This window comes from Puma concolor, chromosome C1 (genome assembly GCF_028749965.1).
Source record: "Puma concolor isolate L17-30 chromosome C1, mPumCon1.1.hap2, whole genome shotgun sequence".
Lineage (NCBI taxonomy): Eukaryota > Metazoa > Chordata > Mammalia > Carnivora > Felidae > Puma > Puma concolor.
Window position 1 is genome coordinate 94,060,998 of NC_141674.1, and position 19,336 is coordinate 94,080,333.

The 19,336-nt window shown below is 55.1% G+C and overlaps 1 protein-coding gene across 2 annotated transcripts; it reads right to left on the reverse strand.

Annotated features, from left to right (window-relative positions):
• Positions 1-1,144: 1,144 nt before the first annotated feature.
• Positions 1,145-14,040, reverse strand: EPS8L3 (EPS8 signaling adaptor L3). 2 transcript variants are annotated; one of them, XM_086717778.1, is made up of 19 exons: positions 13,909-14,040; positions 11,477-11,531; positions 11,261-11,325; positions 9,752-9,910; positions 9,485-9,634; positions 9,334-9,389; positions 8,797-8,930; positions 8,594-8,709; positions 8,212-8,332; positions 8,063-8,124; positions 7,733-7,807; positions 7,227-7,375; positions 4,063-4,144; positions 3,770-3,804; positions 3,074-3,260; positions 2,741-2,860; positions 2,371-2,444; positions 1,751-1,883; positions 1,145-1,487 (listed from the first exon to the last, which is right to left on the reverse strand). In XM_086717778.1, the coding sequence occupies exons 2-19, from the start codon at positions 11,505-11,507 to the stop codon at positions 1,476-1,478; spliced, it is 1,761 nt and encodes a 586-aa protein (XP_086573904.1). In that variant the 5' UTR covers positions 11,508-11,531; positions 13,909-14,040; the 3' UTR covers positions 1,145-1,475. The 2 variants fall into 2 exon arrangements, with proteins under 2 accessions (XP_086573904.1, XP_086573905.1); XM_086717779.1 differs by having other exon boundaries at positions 11,477-11,526; positions 13,909-14,036.
• Between the last annotated feature and the right edge of the window lie 5,296 nt (positions 14,041-19,336).

The window sequence follows — 19,336 nt, forward strand, 5'->3', positions numbered from 1 at the left end:
GGAGGCTAGGAACTTGAGGGACTGACATAGGCCTTCGAGAAATAGGGTAATCTGGAGCACCTGGGCGGTTCAGTTGGTTAAGTGCCCAACTTCAGCTCAGGTCATGATCCCCTGGTTTGTGGGTTCATGACCCACAATAGGCTCTCTGCTGTCAGCAGAGTCTGCTTCAGATCATCTGTCCTCCTTTCTTTCTGCCCTTCCCCCACTCTCTCTCTCTCTCTCAAAATAAACAAACATTTAAAAAGTACAGATTCCTGGGCCCACCTCAGGCCCACTGAAACAGAATCTCTAATGGGGAGCCCCAGGAATCTGTATAAAAATTTAAAAATAGGGTAAAATGTGGGGCTCAGACAAAAGAGAGACTTAAGGGCACATCTTAACCCTCTAAGGCGTTGACCCATAGGCACATCTTTGTAGACTTACTGTTAACTAAATCATAAAAGTATAACCTCTGTTAGGTAGGGAGAAGAGTCCAGCTATGAGATTTAGAAAGGCCATGTGTACTAAATATTGGAAGCCACCAACAAACAGTCCATACTCTTTACTGAACCTTTGAGAAAACAGGGACCCAGGCAGTGAGTTGCTATAGTTCAAACAGCCATTTGGTGGACTTTCACCTTCCAGGCCAATGTTCCCTGTGCTCTGCCACCAAAGAGGCAAGCGGGGCAGGGAGCTCAAGGTTGGCTCACCCAACAGGAGGGGGCAGCAGTCGCTTTAAAAGAGGCAGTTGCCAAGTAGAGCCTGGAGCCACTGCCTTGCTTGTTAGTGCTTCTCTGGATCACCCGCGACTGTGACCCAAACCTACCGCTGTCAGCCCGAGTACCCTTTGCTCCTGTGCAGTGTGGTGCCCCAGCTCTCCTGGGTGCCTGGGGACCTACTGGGAGCAGTGTACACAGAAGGGTAAAGATGGTGGGCATAGCCTTCCTGATTTTGGAGTTTGTTTTAGAAAGGGTAAGGAGAGCTTGGGCCATAATTCTCAAATTCTCTTGGCTCCAGGTTTGCAGTGCGATTCCCACTCAATTCAGACAGTCCGGCCCAGGGATGGTGTGGGGCTGCTGCTGTTTCATGCCCAGTGTCCCACCTCTCCCCGCCTCCCTGCCTTGGGCCCCCATCAGGCCCAGAAGAAGCTTCAGGGAGGAACATACGAAGCTCAAAGATGCTTTTATTGGGAGGCGGTGGGGGGGGGGGGTGCTGAACGGAGACCTGACCAATCTGGCATTAGTGCTCCAGGCTTAGGAAAGAGATACAATAAATAGGTGGTAACTGGGGGAGAGAGGGGTCCCTCAACACAGCGAGAAGGGGAAACGTTTGTCTCAACCTCCGGGCTTGCTCATCCTCTTTGCTGTGTGATCTGGGGTGTGGGGTTCACCGCAAACTGGGGACCTCAGAGTGGATTTCTCAGGGCTCCACAAAGAATCAGATCTGCCATCTTGCTTGTGAGAGGGTCTTGGTCTTAGAGGTGTTTGGGTTGGTGCCTAATGGCTCATCTGAGGAGAGAAAACAACCGAGGTGAGGCCACTGCCAGGTGAGGGACCCCCAGAGCTCATGCCATCAACTGGCTTGGAGCCTCAAGGCATGCCTGAGCGGGTGGAGTCGAGCCTCTGGGTGAATATCCCCTGCGCCCGGTACCTGCCACACTCAGTTCTAGCCCGGGGCTGGGCCCGCAGGCTTGTCCACCTGGCACTCTCGTTCCCACCCAGGGAGCATCGCGCATTTCCCGCAGGGGTCAGTGCCCCCCGGCTGTCCTCACCCCCAGCATCCTTTTAACAGCTTCCAACCGCGCCAGGACTCGTGGGGCCTCCTGTGGACACAGCATCTGAAGCTCCCCAGGTCTCATGTGAAGCAGCTGGTTCCCTCTCAGGAACCTGAGGCTCCTCACCGTGCTGGGAACAAGAACAGCAGAAGCTGTCAGTGGTAGAGCAGAAGGACTCGGGCCCGAGTACTTGGGGCTTGGTATATTTTGGAGTGTCGTGTGAGGAGCTGTGTGGGCTTGGAGGCTGGGGTTACAGGAGGACTCATGGAGCAGGGTGCCTGGAGGTGAAGGAGTAAGATACCCATGTCGGCTTAAACCAGTGTCAGAACTCCTGGGTTTGAACAGAGAAATGCCCTGGAAGAGAATTTTGTGGTGGGAAGGGGTGGCTGGCGGCTGAGTTTCTTCCTGAGTTCCCTCTGGTCCTGCCGCCTTCCCGGAGGCGGAGGCTCCTCACTCAGTGCTCTAGAAGGGCATGGGCACGCCCGTTCTTCTGCTCTCTTTAACTCAGCAGAGGTAGCACTGCGCCGTGTATATTCTGGGTCTCCAGGCTTCCTTGGTTATTATCTGAGTCCTTTACGAAGGTTCTCCCAACACACCCTGTGGGGCTAGGCACTTACATGGTGGAGAAGTTCTCTGCCTGCAGCCAGGCTGTGACTTCCTCAGGCGTTGAGCTAAGTCGAAGCATTGGAGCCTAGAATCAGGTGAGATGAGATGAGAGGCCATCTCGTCTCATTTCTACCCACAAACCCCATCATCTGGGCCCCTTCTCTTGACTCCTATTGGATCACTCATCCCGTTTCATGGTTTGCTTGTCTGGTGGGGACAAGGCTTGATCTCTGCTCTGGCCCCATGATAAACTTGGCACACAGGAAACCTGTGACACTACTGATTAAATCACACCAGGGCTATCTCCTTCGCTTGTCATTGAATCCTTCCTGCCCCCCACCTCCGACTTAGAGCATCTGGATAGTCTAGGTTGGGTAGTACCCGAGAAGGCGGCTGGCTCTGGGACCCCGACTGTTGAGGCTCTAGGATGTTGCTGGGAATGTAGCCACTCTGTCCCTTCTCATTCTTCACCAGCCACCACCGCTTGCTCTGGTCCAGAACCTGCCAAGAATCACCCCTAACTCCTCAGTCACCCGAGCTTCTGTCCACCCCCACACCCCCACACCCCCACAAAGGTTTCTTCCTTCCTGCCCTTCCTCACCCTCCTTCTCCCTATCTAGGCCACCCACCCCAGCAGCCCCACACCTGGACCACCAACCCCTATGGCTCCCACCAACCACCATCTTCTTTTCTAGGCTCAAGCCCGTGTCTCACCTCCAGCACCTCTCCCTGGGCCACAGTCAGTTCCTGTGGGTTCCTAGCTTCAAACTCATAGAGAACTTGCATTTTCAGGGCTGGCTTGGCAAGTCTGGGGCTGGAGGGCATGTGGTTGGGGTCCCCGGGCTGAGGGCCATGGTGGTGTATCTCCTCTTGAGCAAAGTAGGTGCTCCCTAACGCGGGGCTTCCCCCCCAACCACACGCAGAGTCAGGATGGCTGGAGAATGGAGCCTCAGAGACTGAGTCCCTGTCCCAGCCCCAAAGACCCAGATATCTCCTGCCTGGAGTCTGGTGGTGACTTTTCGGCTGCCACAGAGGTGTAGTGGCCGGTCAGTGTAAGGTGGGCTTAGGGTGGGGGCTTCTGCAGGCAGGAGGGGTCTGAAATGTCTCTGATTTCTGAAGACTCTTCTAGGAGTGGACTTTTCTATGTCTGAGCTCTCCTCTGAGCGCTTTATCTCTGAGCTCTGGGAAATCAGAGGCATGTGTGGACAGTATCACGAGAAGGATTGGAGTCTGGGAAGGTAAAAAAACTGCTTTTTCACCCGAGGTAGGGGAGGGATGTGCTGTACACACGCATGTCTGGCTAAAAGAGAGCCCAGACGGTCTCTGAGATGTAGAATCCACAGATCCACAGGGTCAGTCCCATCCCTCCCTCCCCAGAATCATACAGCCCTGACTAAGTCCAGGGCATACCGGAGGGAAGTAGAGTCCTGGTATCCTGAGGGGGCCTGTAGGGAAAGAACAGAGAGAGCAGGAGCAGGCAGTCAGCCAACATGGCGGTGGGGAGCTGGGGTATCAGACCACAGACCCACTCACACACAAACCTGTCCCATATCCGCTCCCCTGCCTGTCCACCACACAGATCTGGGTACCCACGTGGCCCCGCCTACCACTTAATTTTCATGTGACCGTGGTTTGGACCGAATGGGCAGAAAGTAGCCAGAGATCAGGGCTTTGAGCAGGACTCTTTGCTAAGCTCCCCTTACCTGGTTGGAGTGTTCTGGAAGCTGCCAACCATCATAGAATGTGGGTTGATAGGGCAGGGGTTCACTGCCTGTCCAGTTGGCCCTGGGGAGAGAACAATGCTGAGTCCACTCCGTGCCAGGCTGTTGGATGTGGAGAGGGAGGGGATGGCCGGATCTTCTAGGTAAGGGAGGTCATGGTCCGTGTGCACAGATGAAAGGCCCCAGACACCCACACAGGGGCACACAGTTAAGCTGAACGCATCCCACCGTGTGAGTATCTGTAGGCCAGCCTCACCTCTGCCTGTGAAGTGCAGATACATCAACTCCAGAAGAACACACTAGGCGCTTTATGGCACCGACTTGGGGTGTGGATCAAAGGGGTGGAACCGAAGACTGTTAGGGCTGGAAGACCCCCTCAGGGCCTCAGGCAGTGTTTTTCTAACCTGTTTTTCATTTCTTGGCATCAGATCTCTTTCTGTTTAGCTAACTAGTGTGTGGGACTTCACCTTGCAGTCACAGGAGCTGCTGTGGTTAATGTAGGGTGGGGGCTGCTACTTGCCTCCCAGCCCCCTGCCACTCCCCCACCCCCCACTCCCACCCCCGCACCCACTGCAGGAAAGGCAGGCTCGCGCTGCTAAGAGTCTTCTCCACCTGCCTGTCCCGGGGAATCCCCACTCAGCTTGCGGAAGTTCCCTCCCTTCCTCATAGGGGCAGAAGTGATCATTTCCTCTTGGAATAGCCCGGGTTACTGCTCCTCTCCCACTGTGTTACACACACGTCCCACATGCCTGTGTTTCTTACTCCAGGGAGCTCCTTGAGAGCTCTATCCTGAGTACAGTGGGCAGCACATTGAAAAGAGCTCATAAATATCTACTCAGTGGGAACAAATAAATCATTCCCTCTTCTGAATCTTTTTTTAATGTTTATTTATTTTGAGAGAGAGAGAGAGAGAGAGTGGGGGAGGAGCACAGAGCGAGGGAGAGAGAGAATCTCAAGCAGGCTCTGCACTATCAGTTCAGAGCCTGATGTGGGGCTCGAACCCATGAGCTGTGAGATCAAGACCTGAGCCGAAGTCGGACGCTTAATAGACCGAGCCACCCAGACGCCCCCATTTCCTCTTATGAATCTTTTTAGTTGGTTCCTTTTCTTTACCCTAAAAACATGCTCAAGTCTTCCCTTGACCCTGCTAATACTCCTTTTTGGCAGTCATTCTATGACCTTCTCTTTTCTAAGAATATGTCTTTATGCCCTGCCCACATTATCTTTATGCCCTGCCCAATACTGGCCTTGTGTGGTCTCCCTCCTTCCAGATTACCACCCCATTTAGTGTTATTTATAACTTCTGGTCAGTTTGCCTAAAATCAAGTCACCTAAATATAATTTGCCCAAACTCAACTCTTTTGAGGGTTTTTACATCCTTTTGGTTAGTCTCTTTTTTGTACTTGTCTTTCAATTCACTCATTCACTGATTTGTGGTCATTTTAAGAAATTGGAGAACATTTTAGGGCACATTTGACTTCACTTTATATTTAAAAATGAAACGGAGACAGAAAGGAGAATAAAAGTTACCAGGTGCTGGGGAGAGGGAGGAACAGGTACAGAGTTCTGTTTGGCGTGATGGGAGAGTTCTGGAAATGGATAGTGGTGATGGTTGCACAACACTGAGAAGGTACCTAAAGCTATCAAATCATCCACTTTAAAATGGTAAATTTTATCTAATGCATATTCTACCACAATAAGGTAAATAAGTTAAATTGGGCCATAATTCATGTCTTTAGATGGACTGGACAAAAAATTCTTCTAATGAGGCTGAAATGAAAAGAACCCTCCACATTTGGCAAGAGACTCACTAGCACAGCTGGCTCGTTTCCTGGTTGACGCCTCTCTCTCCTCAAACCTCTTCTCTCTTGGTTTTCATGCCTCTGCTCTTTTGTTTCTCCTTTTAACTCCCTGGCATTTCTCTTTGCCTCCTTGACCTCTTTGACCACCAACACATGGAAGTGTCTCTTCTTCTCTCACGGGCTCTGGCAGGCCTCACTGATTTAAGGGAGCTCCCTGGGCTCCCTCTGGGGCGCTAGTCTCTAGAGGGCTCCAGCTGTCACTTCTGTGCTGACTTAAACCCACAAGCCAGCTGGGACCTCTCTCTTGAGGACCGGGCCACCCTGTGTCTGGTGAATGTTTCACTGACACCTCGGCTCCGCGTATCCCAGCTGGTTTCACCTCCCGCTCACTCCCCATGGCTGTCTCATTGCCTTGGCCTGATTAGCTCACTGCCCATCTCACAGTAATACCAGTGTGGGATCTCTCTTTCTCTCTCACTCTCTTGGCCTGTTGGTTGCCAGGCCTTATTGATGTTACATTTGCATCTCTTATGTCAGTAATTCTTAAGTTCTGGCTGGATTGAGACAGTTTCCACTTTGTCCTTGCCAAAAATGAGAAAATATTTTACTTTATTATGTTGTTAATTTTTGAGGTGTTTTTTTTTTTTTACAAGTTTTTTTTTTTTTTAATGTTTGTTTTTGAGAGAGCGAAAGAGACAGAGAGAGAGCGTGAGTTGGGGAGAGCGGAGAGAGAGGGAGACACAGAATCCAAAGTAGGCGCCAGGCTCTGAGCTGTCAGCACAGAGCCTGACTCGGGGCTCAAACTCACAGACCGTGAGATCATGACCTGAGCTGAAGTCAGACGCTTAACCAACTGAGCCACCCAGGTTCCCCTGAAGTTTTTTTCTAATGTTTATTTTTGAGAGAGTGAGCGTGAGTGGGGCAGGGGGAGGGGCAGAGAGAGAAGGAGACAGAGGATCCAAAGCAGGCTCCAGTGCGGACCCCGACATGAAGCTTGAACCCACGAACCTCGGGATCATGACCTGAGCCAAAGTGAGACACTTAACCGACTGAGCCCAGGCACCCTAAGAAAATATTTTAATAGAAGTTTGCCAGCTCTGCTTTCTTGAGAAGCATTGTTCTTTTCTCCTTCAGTGGTGGGTGACGGTGAGTGGTAGGTTTTGGTTTTTTTTAATTGTTTATAGTCAGTCTAATAAAAAGTTGGGAACTCCATGTTGGGTCCCCCCTGAATTTGTTTTGAGATATTTCTGGTTTGTGACAATGTAGAGCCTGCCATCTCCAGTGTCGTGCCTGATGTCCCCATGCTCCTCACCCCAATTCAGTTCAGGCCTGGTCCTCACTCACCGGCTGGTAGTCCAGGCCACACCCAGACCCTTCCAGAAGTCACTCTCATGTGGGCTTAGGCAGGACTGCAGCAGGTCGATGGCTTTGGGGGTGAGGAGGGGTGAAATCACTCGGGTGGCGAGGCCGGGCTCCGAGCACTGGGCCAGGATCTAGGGGAGAAATGGAAGGTGTCAGGAAGCCCAGGCTCCCCCACGGCTAAGGAGGAGTGGAAGGGCCTGGAATCCCTGGCTTCCCACCCTTGCAGTGCTGCGTAGCCTCAGGCCTCCTGCTCTTTCCTGTGTCTCTTGGATCCCTGGTGCCCCCGGCTCCGACCCCAGCCCATCTAGCTTGTTGAGGGGTTCTGCACACAGGCGGGATGGTATCTTGGAGCCAATGAGGAGGTTGTATTGTGGTGAGCAAGGTGCAGACCCCACAGCCTCCCTCTGCCCCCCTGCCTTCCACCGTGGCCTCTGCTCCATCTTAATGGAGCCTGTCTCTCTTTATCACCCTATCATCCCCAAACTCACGAAGTGTAGAAGTTGGAAGAGGGTGTGCACGAACTCAGGGGCATTCTTCTCCGGCAGCCAGATGGCCAGCTTCCCCTGGGGACACAGGGCGTTATGTGCTACTACCCGTCATCCTTCCCTACCTTTACCAGGACCACAGGGCCCCATAATTGTTCAGAGCTTCGGTTGGGGGCCTGGCACGCTCCAAAGGAGTCCCACGAGGAGGAGGGGGAGGTTCTAAGGGGTGAAGTTAGAGAAGGAAAGGATTTGGGGCATCTACAAGACCAGAGAGGAGGGCGCTGCTGGCATGGGGGAAGGGGAAGGCTGTGGAACTTGTGAGGAGCCACATACCAGGAGGTTGAAGCTGTACTTGACTTTCTGGAAGCAGTCAATGTACTGTGCCTGTGTCATCCCTAAAGGGGATGGGGGAAAGGGTGGTGGGTTGTAGATGATCCCAGGACCACACCCCCCACCCTTCTCCCCCAGCCCTCAGCACTCACCCCACTGATCCTTGCCCTTTTTCTTCCCCAGTCTCTTCTTCTTATGACTGTTCTTTGCCTGGGCCTCCTTCAGCATTCTCACAAACACCTCGATGTCTCTAAGGATGTGGCTTAGTATCTCCTGGACCCCAAACAACCCATGCCCTTGAATGGGCAGTTGGGCCCATCCTGGAATGCCCAACCCTGCTCCCAACCCCTCCCCACCTCCAACAGGAGCCTGAGGCCCAGTCCAGGGTCCGACCAAACCTCCCTATCCCTCCTCAGCCCTAGGCCTTCCTTGGCCATCCTGGTACCTGGCCTCCTGGGCGCAGGGGAAGGGTTGATGTCTTCCCTTGGGCCAGGCCCAGAAAGCCTCAGCAAACCCAAGACAATCTATAATTACCTCATCCCTCTCTGGGTTCTCGGGGGATGGGGACTGGCTTGGAGGAGGGAGAGTGAAGGTGCTTTGTTCTCGGGCACTGGAGTGGCGTGGCAGGGACCTTGGAGATGGTGGCATGTCTGCAATGTAAGGGGACCATGGCCCAGAGGCTCTTTGATCTTTGTTCCAAACCTTCCTTTCCATCTGCCCTCATGCCCCAGACTTACTGTGCTCTGGGGTCATCCAGTAGGGCTGTTCTGGAGAGGGCCCCTGCTCCAGAGGGGGTAACTGCTCCTTAGGGAACGGTCTTTCCGGAGGAGGCCCCCTCCATCTGTTTTGGCCTGGGGCTCCAGACTGGGGTCTGGTGAGCACATAATGGGGACACAGTTTTGATGGGGTTCTTGGGACAGAGGCTCTGTTTATATTTCTGCCCCAGGACTGAGGGATTTTACCACCTCTCTCCAGGACCCCCACCTGCCCTGCTCCCTGGTCTCCATCGGGACTCCACCCTGCCTCATCTGCCTGCCCTCCAGGTCCTCTCAGTCCCATGTCAGTCTCCAGGGACAGTCTTCAGTGTTCCCTGGTCCTGGCCTTAGCCTCTGCCCTATGCCCATTGGCAAGTCCCAGCCTGATCCCTTCCCAGTTCCAGGCCCAGGTTGGTTGGGCCACAGGCCTCTGGGCTCCCCCAGATGTGGGGCCGGGACCTGGCCCTCCCAGGCCCAAGTCCTGAGGTCCTGATGGGGGCCAGGGCAGAGACTGCCTACTTTTGCTGTTGGTCGTCCTCCAGGGCCTTTTGCAGGCTGGTCCTCAGTTGCTCTGCCTGGAGGAAGCAGCAGTCAGTCAGGCTATGTATATGTGTGGGGAGTGTCAGGGGGAGAGTGATGGTCAATGGACCCTATACCCCTGGTCACTCACCCCCACTTCCTGGCACTGGAAGAGCAGAGTGCTGGTGCCTGGCAAGCCCGACTCCCGTACTGTGATGGACAGGATGGAGTTGAAGGAGCAAGTGTTGAGCGCCACATCCATGGCCTGGATGCTGTCCAGGCGGTAAGAGTCCAGCTCCTCCTGGGCCGGACAGAGAGTTGGGCTGTGAGGCCCCTGAGAGCCATGGTGGCTCCTGGAAAGAGCTCCTCCACCATCTATGGATATTGATCCATTGCAGAGGACAGTGGGAGGGCTGACCTTTGTCTCAATGTCCAGCAGCTGGAGCCAGCCATCTCTGACCTGCAGGAACAAGTCCTGACTCCACACCCGGCCCTGAGCATCCACCTCCTGCAGTTTCTTCAGGGCATCCTTGGGCTCTTGGACTTTCTGAGTCCCCAGCTTACATGTCATCAGGTGCTGAGGGGGAAAAGAGGTTTGGAGAGGGGGCTCACAGGTTGTAGTAGGCAGGGGTGGGGTGGTGGAAAGGCAGCAGACGAGGAAGACATCCCTCCTTGTAAGGGATGTCCCAGGCCATCCCCGTATAGAAACCTTCAAGGGTCAGTGGGAGGGCTAGGTTGGGCTAGGATAGGGCCCCCAAGTCAGGGTCTGATGAGCTGCACGAAAGGGTTTCAGAGTCTGGAGGAAGGACAATCATGACCGTTAACAGTCCAGGCCAGTTGAAGGGGCTGGATGGTGGTAGATATGGGTTCCAAAGAGCCAACAAATAAAGTCTGCACTCCTCTGAGTGGAATATAGGACCTTCAGATTCCATCCCTGCCTTCCTTGGCCCCAGTTGGGAATCCACCATCGTAGCCTGGTCCTTCTCTTCACTGACCTAGCATTCCTGCCTCTCTGACATTTCTCATGCTGTTCCCTGTACCCAGAATGCTTTTCCCACCTCTGCTAGTCCATCCCTTCCCAGTCGTGCAGGAAGATTAAGAGCCCCCTCCCTGATTCTTGCCCGGCAAGGTCCATAGTCATCTGTCTCCACTCAGAGCCTTGCCCACGGCTGCTCTGATCACGTTTTTGTGGTTATTCTCCTTCCTCGAGGAGACCTCTGCCTTCTCCCATCCAAATGCCACCCCTTGTCCTTGCCCCCAGGCCCTTGTTGGGGGGCAGCTGTCTGCCTGATCCCCCTGCCCTGCTCTCTGCCCAGTCCCCAGTGCCTCTCCATGAGTTCACGCTGCCTGCATGTTCAGGGGTCCCTGACCTCATGAGCAAACGCCTGGCATCCTGGACATGTCTCCTCTTGCTCTCACCTGCCAGGCCTAAATGGAGCCTGTTCCCAGCCCCCACCTCTGTCATGAAGCCCAGGACTCCTGGCCCCAGCCCAGCTGGCTGAGGGAGCCCCACCTCTGCTGCCCTGTGAGCCTCCAGACCACCGCCCCTGTGCCCCTCTCTGCTTGTTCTCCCGGAGAGCCTAAATTTGCCACTGCCCAGGGGCTGTTTCTACCCCAGATACTTCAGCCTGGTCAGGTATATGCTCCTCCCCACCACGTCCTTCCAGCCTGTGCTCTCCCTGCGGTGTTGACAGGCCTTCGGGCAACCAGATCTCACAGCGCCAGTGTTGTCCAGCCAGGCAGGGCCAGAGCCTCCGTGCCAGCCTCCAAGTAGCTTGTTTGTGTCTGCCCTGGGAACTCAAGTCCAGACATTTCTCCTCTGAGACAGTGGGCTGTTCAAGTCCTTGCAGGGACCGCTGTCCTCACATATTTCTGCCTCCAGCCAGGCCAGATCCTGGGCAGAGAGCAGCTCCTCAGGGTTACTCACCTCCACCCTGTGCTGCAGGCAGGTGGGGTCTGTGGAGAGGTTCTGTGAGTACTCCTTCCGGTGCACTGCAGGGGTGCAAAGCAAGGGGATGGAGACACAAGAACAGGGCAGGGGAGACATGCAACTACAGGGGGGAGTCAGTGAGGGGAGGGAGACCCCCGAGGGCAGTGGGTTGGGGTGGGGGGAAGGGGAGAAGGGACCGGTGGGGGAGCTTACAGTAAATGGCTCTGCTGCTCGGCCGGGACATGTTCGATGTCTCCTAGAGTCTACACTGAACCAAAGAGATAGCCATCAGGGCCGGGGAGGAGAGCTACCAGGGCAGAATGGGGTAGGAGGGCTGCTCTTGCAGTTCAACCCTCACCCAGGCCTGAGGCTCGGGCCAGGCTCTGACCCGGGGCCTCCAGGACCAGGCCAGAAACTTCTGGCTCCAGGGGCCTTTCTGGAATCATCTTCAGATATGCCACTCTCTGAGGAGCCCCATCTTGGCTGGGCCCGGGGGCCCCAAGGCAGGCTCCTGGCTCCCCATCATTTGGTCAGTAAGGCTCATTCCTGTGGGCTCAGGAAAGCTGGGTGGACGGGCACCTGGGAACATATCCTGCCTTGGGCCTGGATGTGAAAGATGCCAGGTCCATGGGGCGCACCTAGCTTCTGGAGGAAAAGCATCAGGTGCGGCAGCCTTCCTTGCCAAAGCAAGTCTCTTGTCCAAACCTGGACTAGTTCTGCAAATGTCACTCCTTAAGCTGTGGGCCCACTTAGGAGGGGTGTGTGTGTGTGTGTGTGTGTGTGTGTGTGTGTGTGTGTCTGCATGCACACGTGTAGGCATGTTTATGATGGGGCTTTGTAGGATTTGTCAATGATTTGCATTTCTCTGAATGTCTTATCAAGATTCCTGTCTCTTCACCTTTCTATTAGCTGAACCCTTGGTCCAGGGCCCCTCCCTACCCAGTCCTTTAAATCCAGCTCAAGGGTCACCTCCTCAGTGAAGCCCCCCTCAACCACCACACTCTCCCCTGCCCAGAATACCCTCCTGATGTCGCACCGACCTTGTCTGTTTCTCTCTGGCAAAGACAGCCACTCTGGTGGTGAGCCTGGTGCCATGCCCCTTACAAACATCATTTTTTAAATTATTTTTTAAATGTTTATTTATTTTTGAGAGAGAGAGAGAGAAAGTGTGAGCAGGGGAGGGGCAGAGAGAGAGGGAGACACAGAATCTGAAGCAGGCTCCAGGCTCTGAGCTGTCAGCACAGAGCCCGATGTGGGGCTCAAAGTCATGCACTGCGAGATCATGACCTGAGCCGAAGTCGGATGCTCAACCAACTGAGCCAGCCAGGTGCCCCACAAACATCATATTTAATTTCCATCTACCATCGCTTATACTTCTTTGGCTCTGTGTGTTAAGCCCTGTTCTATCGACTTCACTTTCGTCAATTCATTTAATCCTCAGAACAAACTCACCAGGTGGGTACCGTTATTATTCCATTTACCAGATGAGGACTCTGAGGCTCAAGGAGGGTAACAGGCCTGAGGTCACCAGAGAGTCTTTACTGGAGAATGAACAGCCTGTCGCAGCCCTGTCTGGCTGCAAACCCCATGCTTTCATTGTTTGTGTATGCCTCTGTCATTGGGCTGTGACCTGCTGAGGACAGACTGGTCTTGCCACCACTCTCTCTCCAGTGCCTTCTTGGCACAGAGAGGTTCTAGAATACAAATATGTTGAAATGGGATGAAGGTAAAAGCAGGGCATGCGCATGTGTGGGGTGGGGTGGGAGTTAACTGAGCATGTGGGTCAAGGGTGAGTGCTATTTGAATGACACATGTACGCATCATGGACGGGGTATTAAGTTTGTGGATGTCAGGTATCTACATGGTGTGCCTGCGCAGAAACCCTGAAATATCCCGGGCAAAGTGCAAGAGAGCGGCCCACACCCGTTTATGAGGACTCTTATGAAAATAGCAGAGGATTTGATAAGATGACTCAAGTGATGGGGAAATCAGTTGCTAAGAAACAATTGAAGGATTGTGGAGAAGGCGGCTGGCTCTGTGTTCCTTGTTTGGGAGCACCTCATCCCCCTCCAACGGTAAGGGGTGCTAGAAGCCCGCTCCTCCTCCTCAGTCTACCCCACCTCCTTACTCCCCCCACCTAGAATACTTCCTGCTTCTAGATCCAGAAGTGAAAGAAGAGAGAATGAGCTTGGCCATGGTTAGCGGCTGCCCTGCTCCCCTCCCCCCATGCCAGGATGGTCCCTCTGGGTCCCTGTGGGCAGGTCCAGAGAACCATCTGAAGCTCCAAGATCCCAGACCACAGGAGATGGGAGCCAACTGGCTTTGGCCCGTAGGACTATGGCAGCCTAGTTTTCCCTATGTATCCCCTGAATTTAGGGGCTGAGAGCAGGGAAGGGGTGTCTACATCACAGAAGTCACAGAGGAGGAGCCCAGAGATGCTTCTGGAGCCCTGGCTCCCCCTGCTCTGCTTCCTAGCCAGCTAGCGGGCAGCTGAGTCCCAGCCCTTTTTTGGGCTTGCTCTTCGGGGCTGCATCTGGGAATGGGCTGGAGACCTTGGCCCTGGGAAGACCCTAAGTTGTTCCCACCTCCCTGGGATCCCCTGCAGCTGGGCAGACCCTTGGTCTTCCTGAAGGCCAGACCCTTACCTGTGTTCCAGTGAGGCTTGTCCCCCTGGGGGGGCTGGTGTCTGAGCTGACGTTCCGGTGCTGGTGCCGGGAGGGCAGTGGCTTCTCTGCTTTCGGCCACAGACAGAGGCCCTGTGACCAGGCGGGCCCTGGGTGAGCAGGCGGGCCTTATGATGATGAGGCCATGAGGCAGCCACACCTGTGCTCTTTGGACTCTGGTGGATGTAGAGGCTTCCTAGGCCACCACCCACTCAGCATGGAAGCCTGGACCTGTGGCTGTGCCAAACTTAGCCAGAGATCCCTGCTTCCCAGCTTCCTTCTCTGCTTGCCCCTGGTGTTAGGGGGTGGCCTCCTCTTCCCTCCGCCTTTTGGGTACCTCCTCTCAGGCCCCAGGTCGGCATCAGGCACTAAGACGGGGACCAGAAGGAGAGGGCACCCTTGGCCCCGGGGGTTCTGGCTTCTGTGGTCAGGGGACAGGTGGCTGGACATGGACCCCAGGCGCCAGAGCAGCTGTGGGCTGGCACGTATGTGCGCATGTGCTGCCCGTGTGGATACATGATCACGTGTGCCCAGGTGGTGTCTGTGAGCAAGACATGGATCTTGTAAGAGCAGTTGGGGACCAGGGACTGGAGCCACTGTGCCTATTACATAGAGAGCTGAGGTTTTTCCTGGCCAAATCACCTCATTCTGTCCTTTCTTCTGTCTCCTCCCACCCGGCAGGGAGTCCTCTCACCCCGAGTTCTTCTTCTTCTTCCACTCACTTTCCTTCCCTGCCTGGCCTCATACCCTCAGACCTCTCTCTGGTCCATAGCTGGCTGGCTTTGGCAAAGGTGAGAAACTTGCCGAAGCTTGCCTTTGTCTCTATTCACAAATACTCCTAGTCCCTGTGCTTCCTTGTACTTAAAAACCTTCCTTGGCACCCAGGGTGGGCTGGGCTGCCTGCCCTCTGGGAGCTCACAGTCTAACAAGGGGGACAGCATGTAAACAGACACCAAGAGAACAAGGCAGGGGAGGGGAGGGGGGGAGAGGGGATGGGGGGAGAGGAGATGGGAGGGAAGGGGAGGAGAGGAGAGGAGAGGAGAGGAGAGGAGAGGAGAGGAGAGGAGAGGAGAGGAGAGGAGAGGAGGGGAGGGAAATCCAATGTGGTGGTGGATCTTGTGGGCAGAGGTCAGGACCCAGTAGGTGTTGGGATCTGTGGAGACTCCTGTGCTTTGGGAGTGGAGCCTGCATCTGCCCACCCATCCTTGGCTTCCTGGGGCCGTCCCAGGAGGTGTTGGCTGACTCCCCCACCCCCTGCCCAGCCAACACTGCCCTGGATGGTCTGGAGTCCAGGGGTTGGATCCTGGCCAGGGCCTTCCCCACCTGCGAGAGTCCACTGGGCAGCCAGCTCTAGCAGCCCAGGGATCACGTGCCTGCTGAGCCAGCCCCCTCGCTGTGGCCTCATGGGAACTAGCCCTCTAGGCCTTCCTGGCTGTTCTGCTTCCTGGGTCTCAGCTTCTTGGTCCTCCAGCTTCTTTCAGGATAGGACAGCCTGTCTCGTTGCCTCCTCCAGCCCCAGCCCCAGCTTCATCAAGGCTGTAGCCGCTTTCTACCTCCAGCACAGGCTCATGTGCCCAGCTAAGGCTGTGCTCCTACCCAGCTAAGGACAGGCCCGTCCTTCCCATAGGCCTTCCCTGACATCAGTGCAAGCACAGGAGGCTCTCGCATAGAGGACTGGGGACAAGGGAGGGGCACAGCCCACTGCAGAGATGCGCGTGAATGTCAGGACAGAGAAACAAGGAGCACCAGCTGGCCTCCTCCACTCTGCACTCCACAGGGCCCTGTAGGGGGGTGCCTTTGGGAGCAGTGTGGGTCTAAGACAGGAACCCTTTGCGGTCTGGGTGGGGCTGGACCCAGGGCTTCTTCAGTGCCAGGCATTGTGGACGTCTGCCAGAGTGGAACCATTCCAGGGTAAAGGGACATGAGGAGGGTGGAGAGGCCAGGCCATCCACGCCTGGGGATTTGGGGCCACAACTGATGCTTTTGCACAAAGAAAGCTCCAGGTGCCAGCAATTCTTTAGCAAGCTAATCCTGGCTGGGGCACCACAAGTTGGGACTCAGAGGGCATCTCCTTGAACTGTGGGGCTATGAGGGCTTGGGACCTTATTCATTTATTCATTCATTCATTCATTCATTCATTCATTAATTCATCCACTCAATCACTCATTCACTCCTCAGCTCCGTATTGAGGGCTTCCTGTCTCCTGGGCACCGTGCTAGATGCTAGGAAACACCTTGGGACGCAGCCTGAGTTCAGTATCTCCCTCCAAACAACCCAGCCTCTCCTTCCACGTTCCCGGCTCAGTGGAGGGACGACACCGAGCCAAGCATCCAAGCAGGGGCCTGGGACCATCCTCCCTCAGGCCCACACCCAGCCAGCCCCCCATCCTTTGAGTCCCCACAGATGGATCCATCTGCCCCCACCTCACCGCTATGGCCTGAGCTCAGACTCATCGAACTGTCTGCCTGCAGCAACACAGCAGGCTGTGACCTCCCTGCCTCCACACAAGCTCTTCTTTGTCCTCTCTCCTCCCTGCACACAGGACGGTCCCTACCCGGAAAGGTCACCATCCCTCCGTGTTCAAACCCCATCACTGGCTCCCTGATGCTCTCAGGATAAAACTCAAACTCGTGCTGTATGAAAAGATACATACATTAATTAAAATGTTGAGGATATTTAACAATTTATTGGTAAATTTGGATTAATTCTAGGAAACCTAGTCTCAGGAATTAGATCTCAAGGATTTAGAAAGAACTCCTTATAAAAGCTTTCAATATTACATTCCTCGTTAAACTGGGACGTGGACTGCTTTGGGCATCATTTCACCCCTGAATCACTGTCTTTGATAAACTAGTTCGCAGCAGAACCCGAAATCAAGGCCAAGTGAGAGATGTGTAGCCACGCTTTTCTGAGCACGCAGGTGGCGCTGCGTTTCCTATTAAACAGAACAGGAGCTCCGTGGACTGGAGGCTCCCGTCTCCGAGCCCAGCCTTACCCCCTGCCACTCTCTGCTCCTTGTGCTTTACACTCAGCTTAGGGTGACCTGGGGGTCTGGACGAGTCCAGCCCTCACACCCAGCTCCCTGCCTTCTCTCTGCCAGAAACGCCCATCCTTTCCTTGCCCGTGGGAAACACTCTATGCCTTCACGTCTGCACCCCCACTTGGCCTCTTCTGGAAGCCTTCCCACTGCCCAGGACTGGAGGCGACCCTGGCCCTCGGTTCCCAAACATCTTGTACACACATCCCTCCAATACCGCACACGTTGTCACGTTGAGGGGTGTGTCCCCCTCAGGCTAGGATTCCTGAGGACCCGGGGTAGTTTTTGCCACAGCCTAGAGGAAAGGACTAGTGAACAAATACGTGCACTGCGGCGTCCCAGGGACAAAGGACCATACTCTGTTTGGGGGCATCAGGGAAGGCTTCCCAGAGGAGGGAACGCTGGGGCAGGCTCTTAAAAATCATATAGGAGTTGGGCCAAGAGATGACATGGGGAGGGAATGCCAGGTGGAGGGAATGGCAATCCTGCTGCAATGGCATGGTGAGAAGTTGGCTATGGCCGGAGCCTGATCTGCAGGTGTGTGTGTGACAGGGAGGTGGTGGCAGGTGATGGGATCTGAGTGTCTTCCTCACCTGGTGGCGAGTGGAATCACTGAGTGGTTGTGCACAAAGGTGTGACAAGGATGTTGCTGGTCTTCTGCCTCCTCAGAAGGGCCCTGCCACTGCTGGTTCTCAGGACATGGGGAGAGGCCTCCGGGGAGTAGGGTGTCGGAACAGACCAGGTGCACAGGTTTTAGGCTGAGAGGGCCAAGGAGTCCCTCCAGGCCACCCTGGCCCAGGGCCTCTCAGAAGCTCCAGAGCAGGGCCTGGTCAGTGCTGGGGAACTCTAGAGGAAAGACGGGTCTGTTTTCATGGAGGGCAGTAAGAAAGGTAGGGCGGGACTCTGGTTATTTCGGGAGAGAGGCCTGCTTGGGGCTGGAAGGGATAGGGTGCCGGCTAAGAGCACTGCAGGCTCATGGAGCCAGACGCCAGGGCAGGGTCCAGCCAGAGCTCTTGCTGGTACACTGCACGGATGATGTCAGCTCGGGGGCTGGGGCCATGGCCAAGGGCTGATGCCTGGCCCTGGGGCTGCCGGGGAGTTGCAGAAACAGATCCCATCCCTGCCACTGCCGCCTCCAGTCCTGGCCCATGGGGGCGAGTTGCTTCTATGAGCCAGGCAGAGGAATAAAGGGCGATATCATCCCTGCATTTGGCATTTATTTACATTCCAGAGGCAGAAGAAATGATCAGATATAAAGGCAATCAGAGCCCTGATAAGTGGCAGGAAGGAAACCAGTGGGAAACCAGATTGAGGGCATGGGTGTGGAAGGACACTTTGGATGCATGTAATCAGAGAAGACATGTCTGAGGAGGGAGCTTCAAGCTGAGATGAAGGCATCAGAAGGAGCCAGTTGTGTGAAGTGCCCGTGGAAGGGGAGCGGGAAGACAAGGGTGCTGCGGCTGGGAAGGCAGCTGGGGGCCGGAGTGGAATGAGTGCGGGGAGAGGTGGTCTGGGGTGGTCTGGGGTGAGGCAGGCAGGGACGGGCAGTGGTCACAGCATACAGGCTCTGCAGACCACGGCCAGGACTCTGGCTTTTATTCCAAGGGCAATCGGAAGACACGGGGGTACTGAGTGGAGGAGTGATGTGGTCTGATTTGTGTTTTAGGTGCATCCCTGAGTTGGGCTGGCAGAACAGGCTGCAGTGGGGGTGCGGGCCCCGGGAGACCCAGGGACAGGTCTGTGGTGATGGGGAGGATGCAGAGGGCAGTGGCGATGGGGACTCAGGGTGTGGGCTTGGACAACTAGGCAGCTTATGGTGACCCTTGGTGAGGTGGGGAAGACTGGAAGAGAAGGAGGAGCCAGGGAGAAGTGAGGAGATTCAGTTCCATCCCGGGTGGTTTCAGTTTGAAAGGCTTCTGTGGCCTCTGAGTGGAAGCATCGAGAAGGCAGGAGGATCTTGGGATCAGAAGCTCAGCTCAGTGGGATGGCCGCGATGCAGCCACTCAAGCCCGTGCGGCAAGACTGTTGAGCGATGTGGGGGGCAAGTTCCTGCTGCAGTGCCAGAAGTAAAGAGCCGGCTGTGGAGTTGTTGGTCAGCACTTGGCAGTTGTATGCAAATACTGAAGAGGCTGAGGTGGGAGGAGACCACCTGGGGAGAGTATGTGGGAGAAGGGCAGTGGCCTCAGGCTGGGCCCTGGCACTCATCGCTAGAAGATTGGGAAGATGAACAGGAACCTTCTAAGGAGACTGAGGGGCAGCCTGTGAGCTCCGAGGGGAGCCAGGAGGGGAGAGTGTTTCTAGTAGGAAGGAGTGGACACCTGGGTAAGGTGCTACCAAGAGGTGGGGAAAGGCACTGAGCGAGAAGAATCTGCG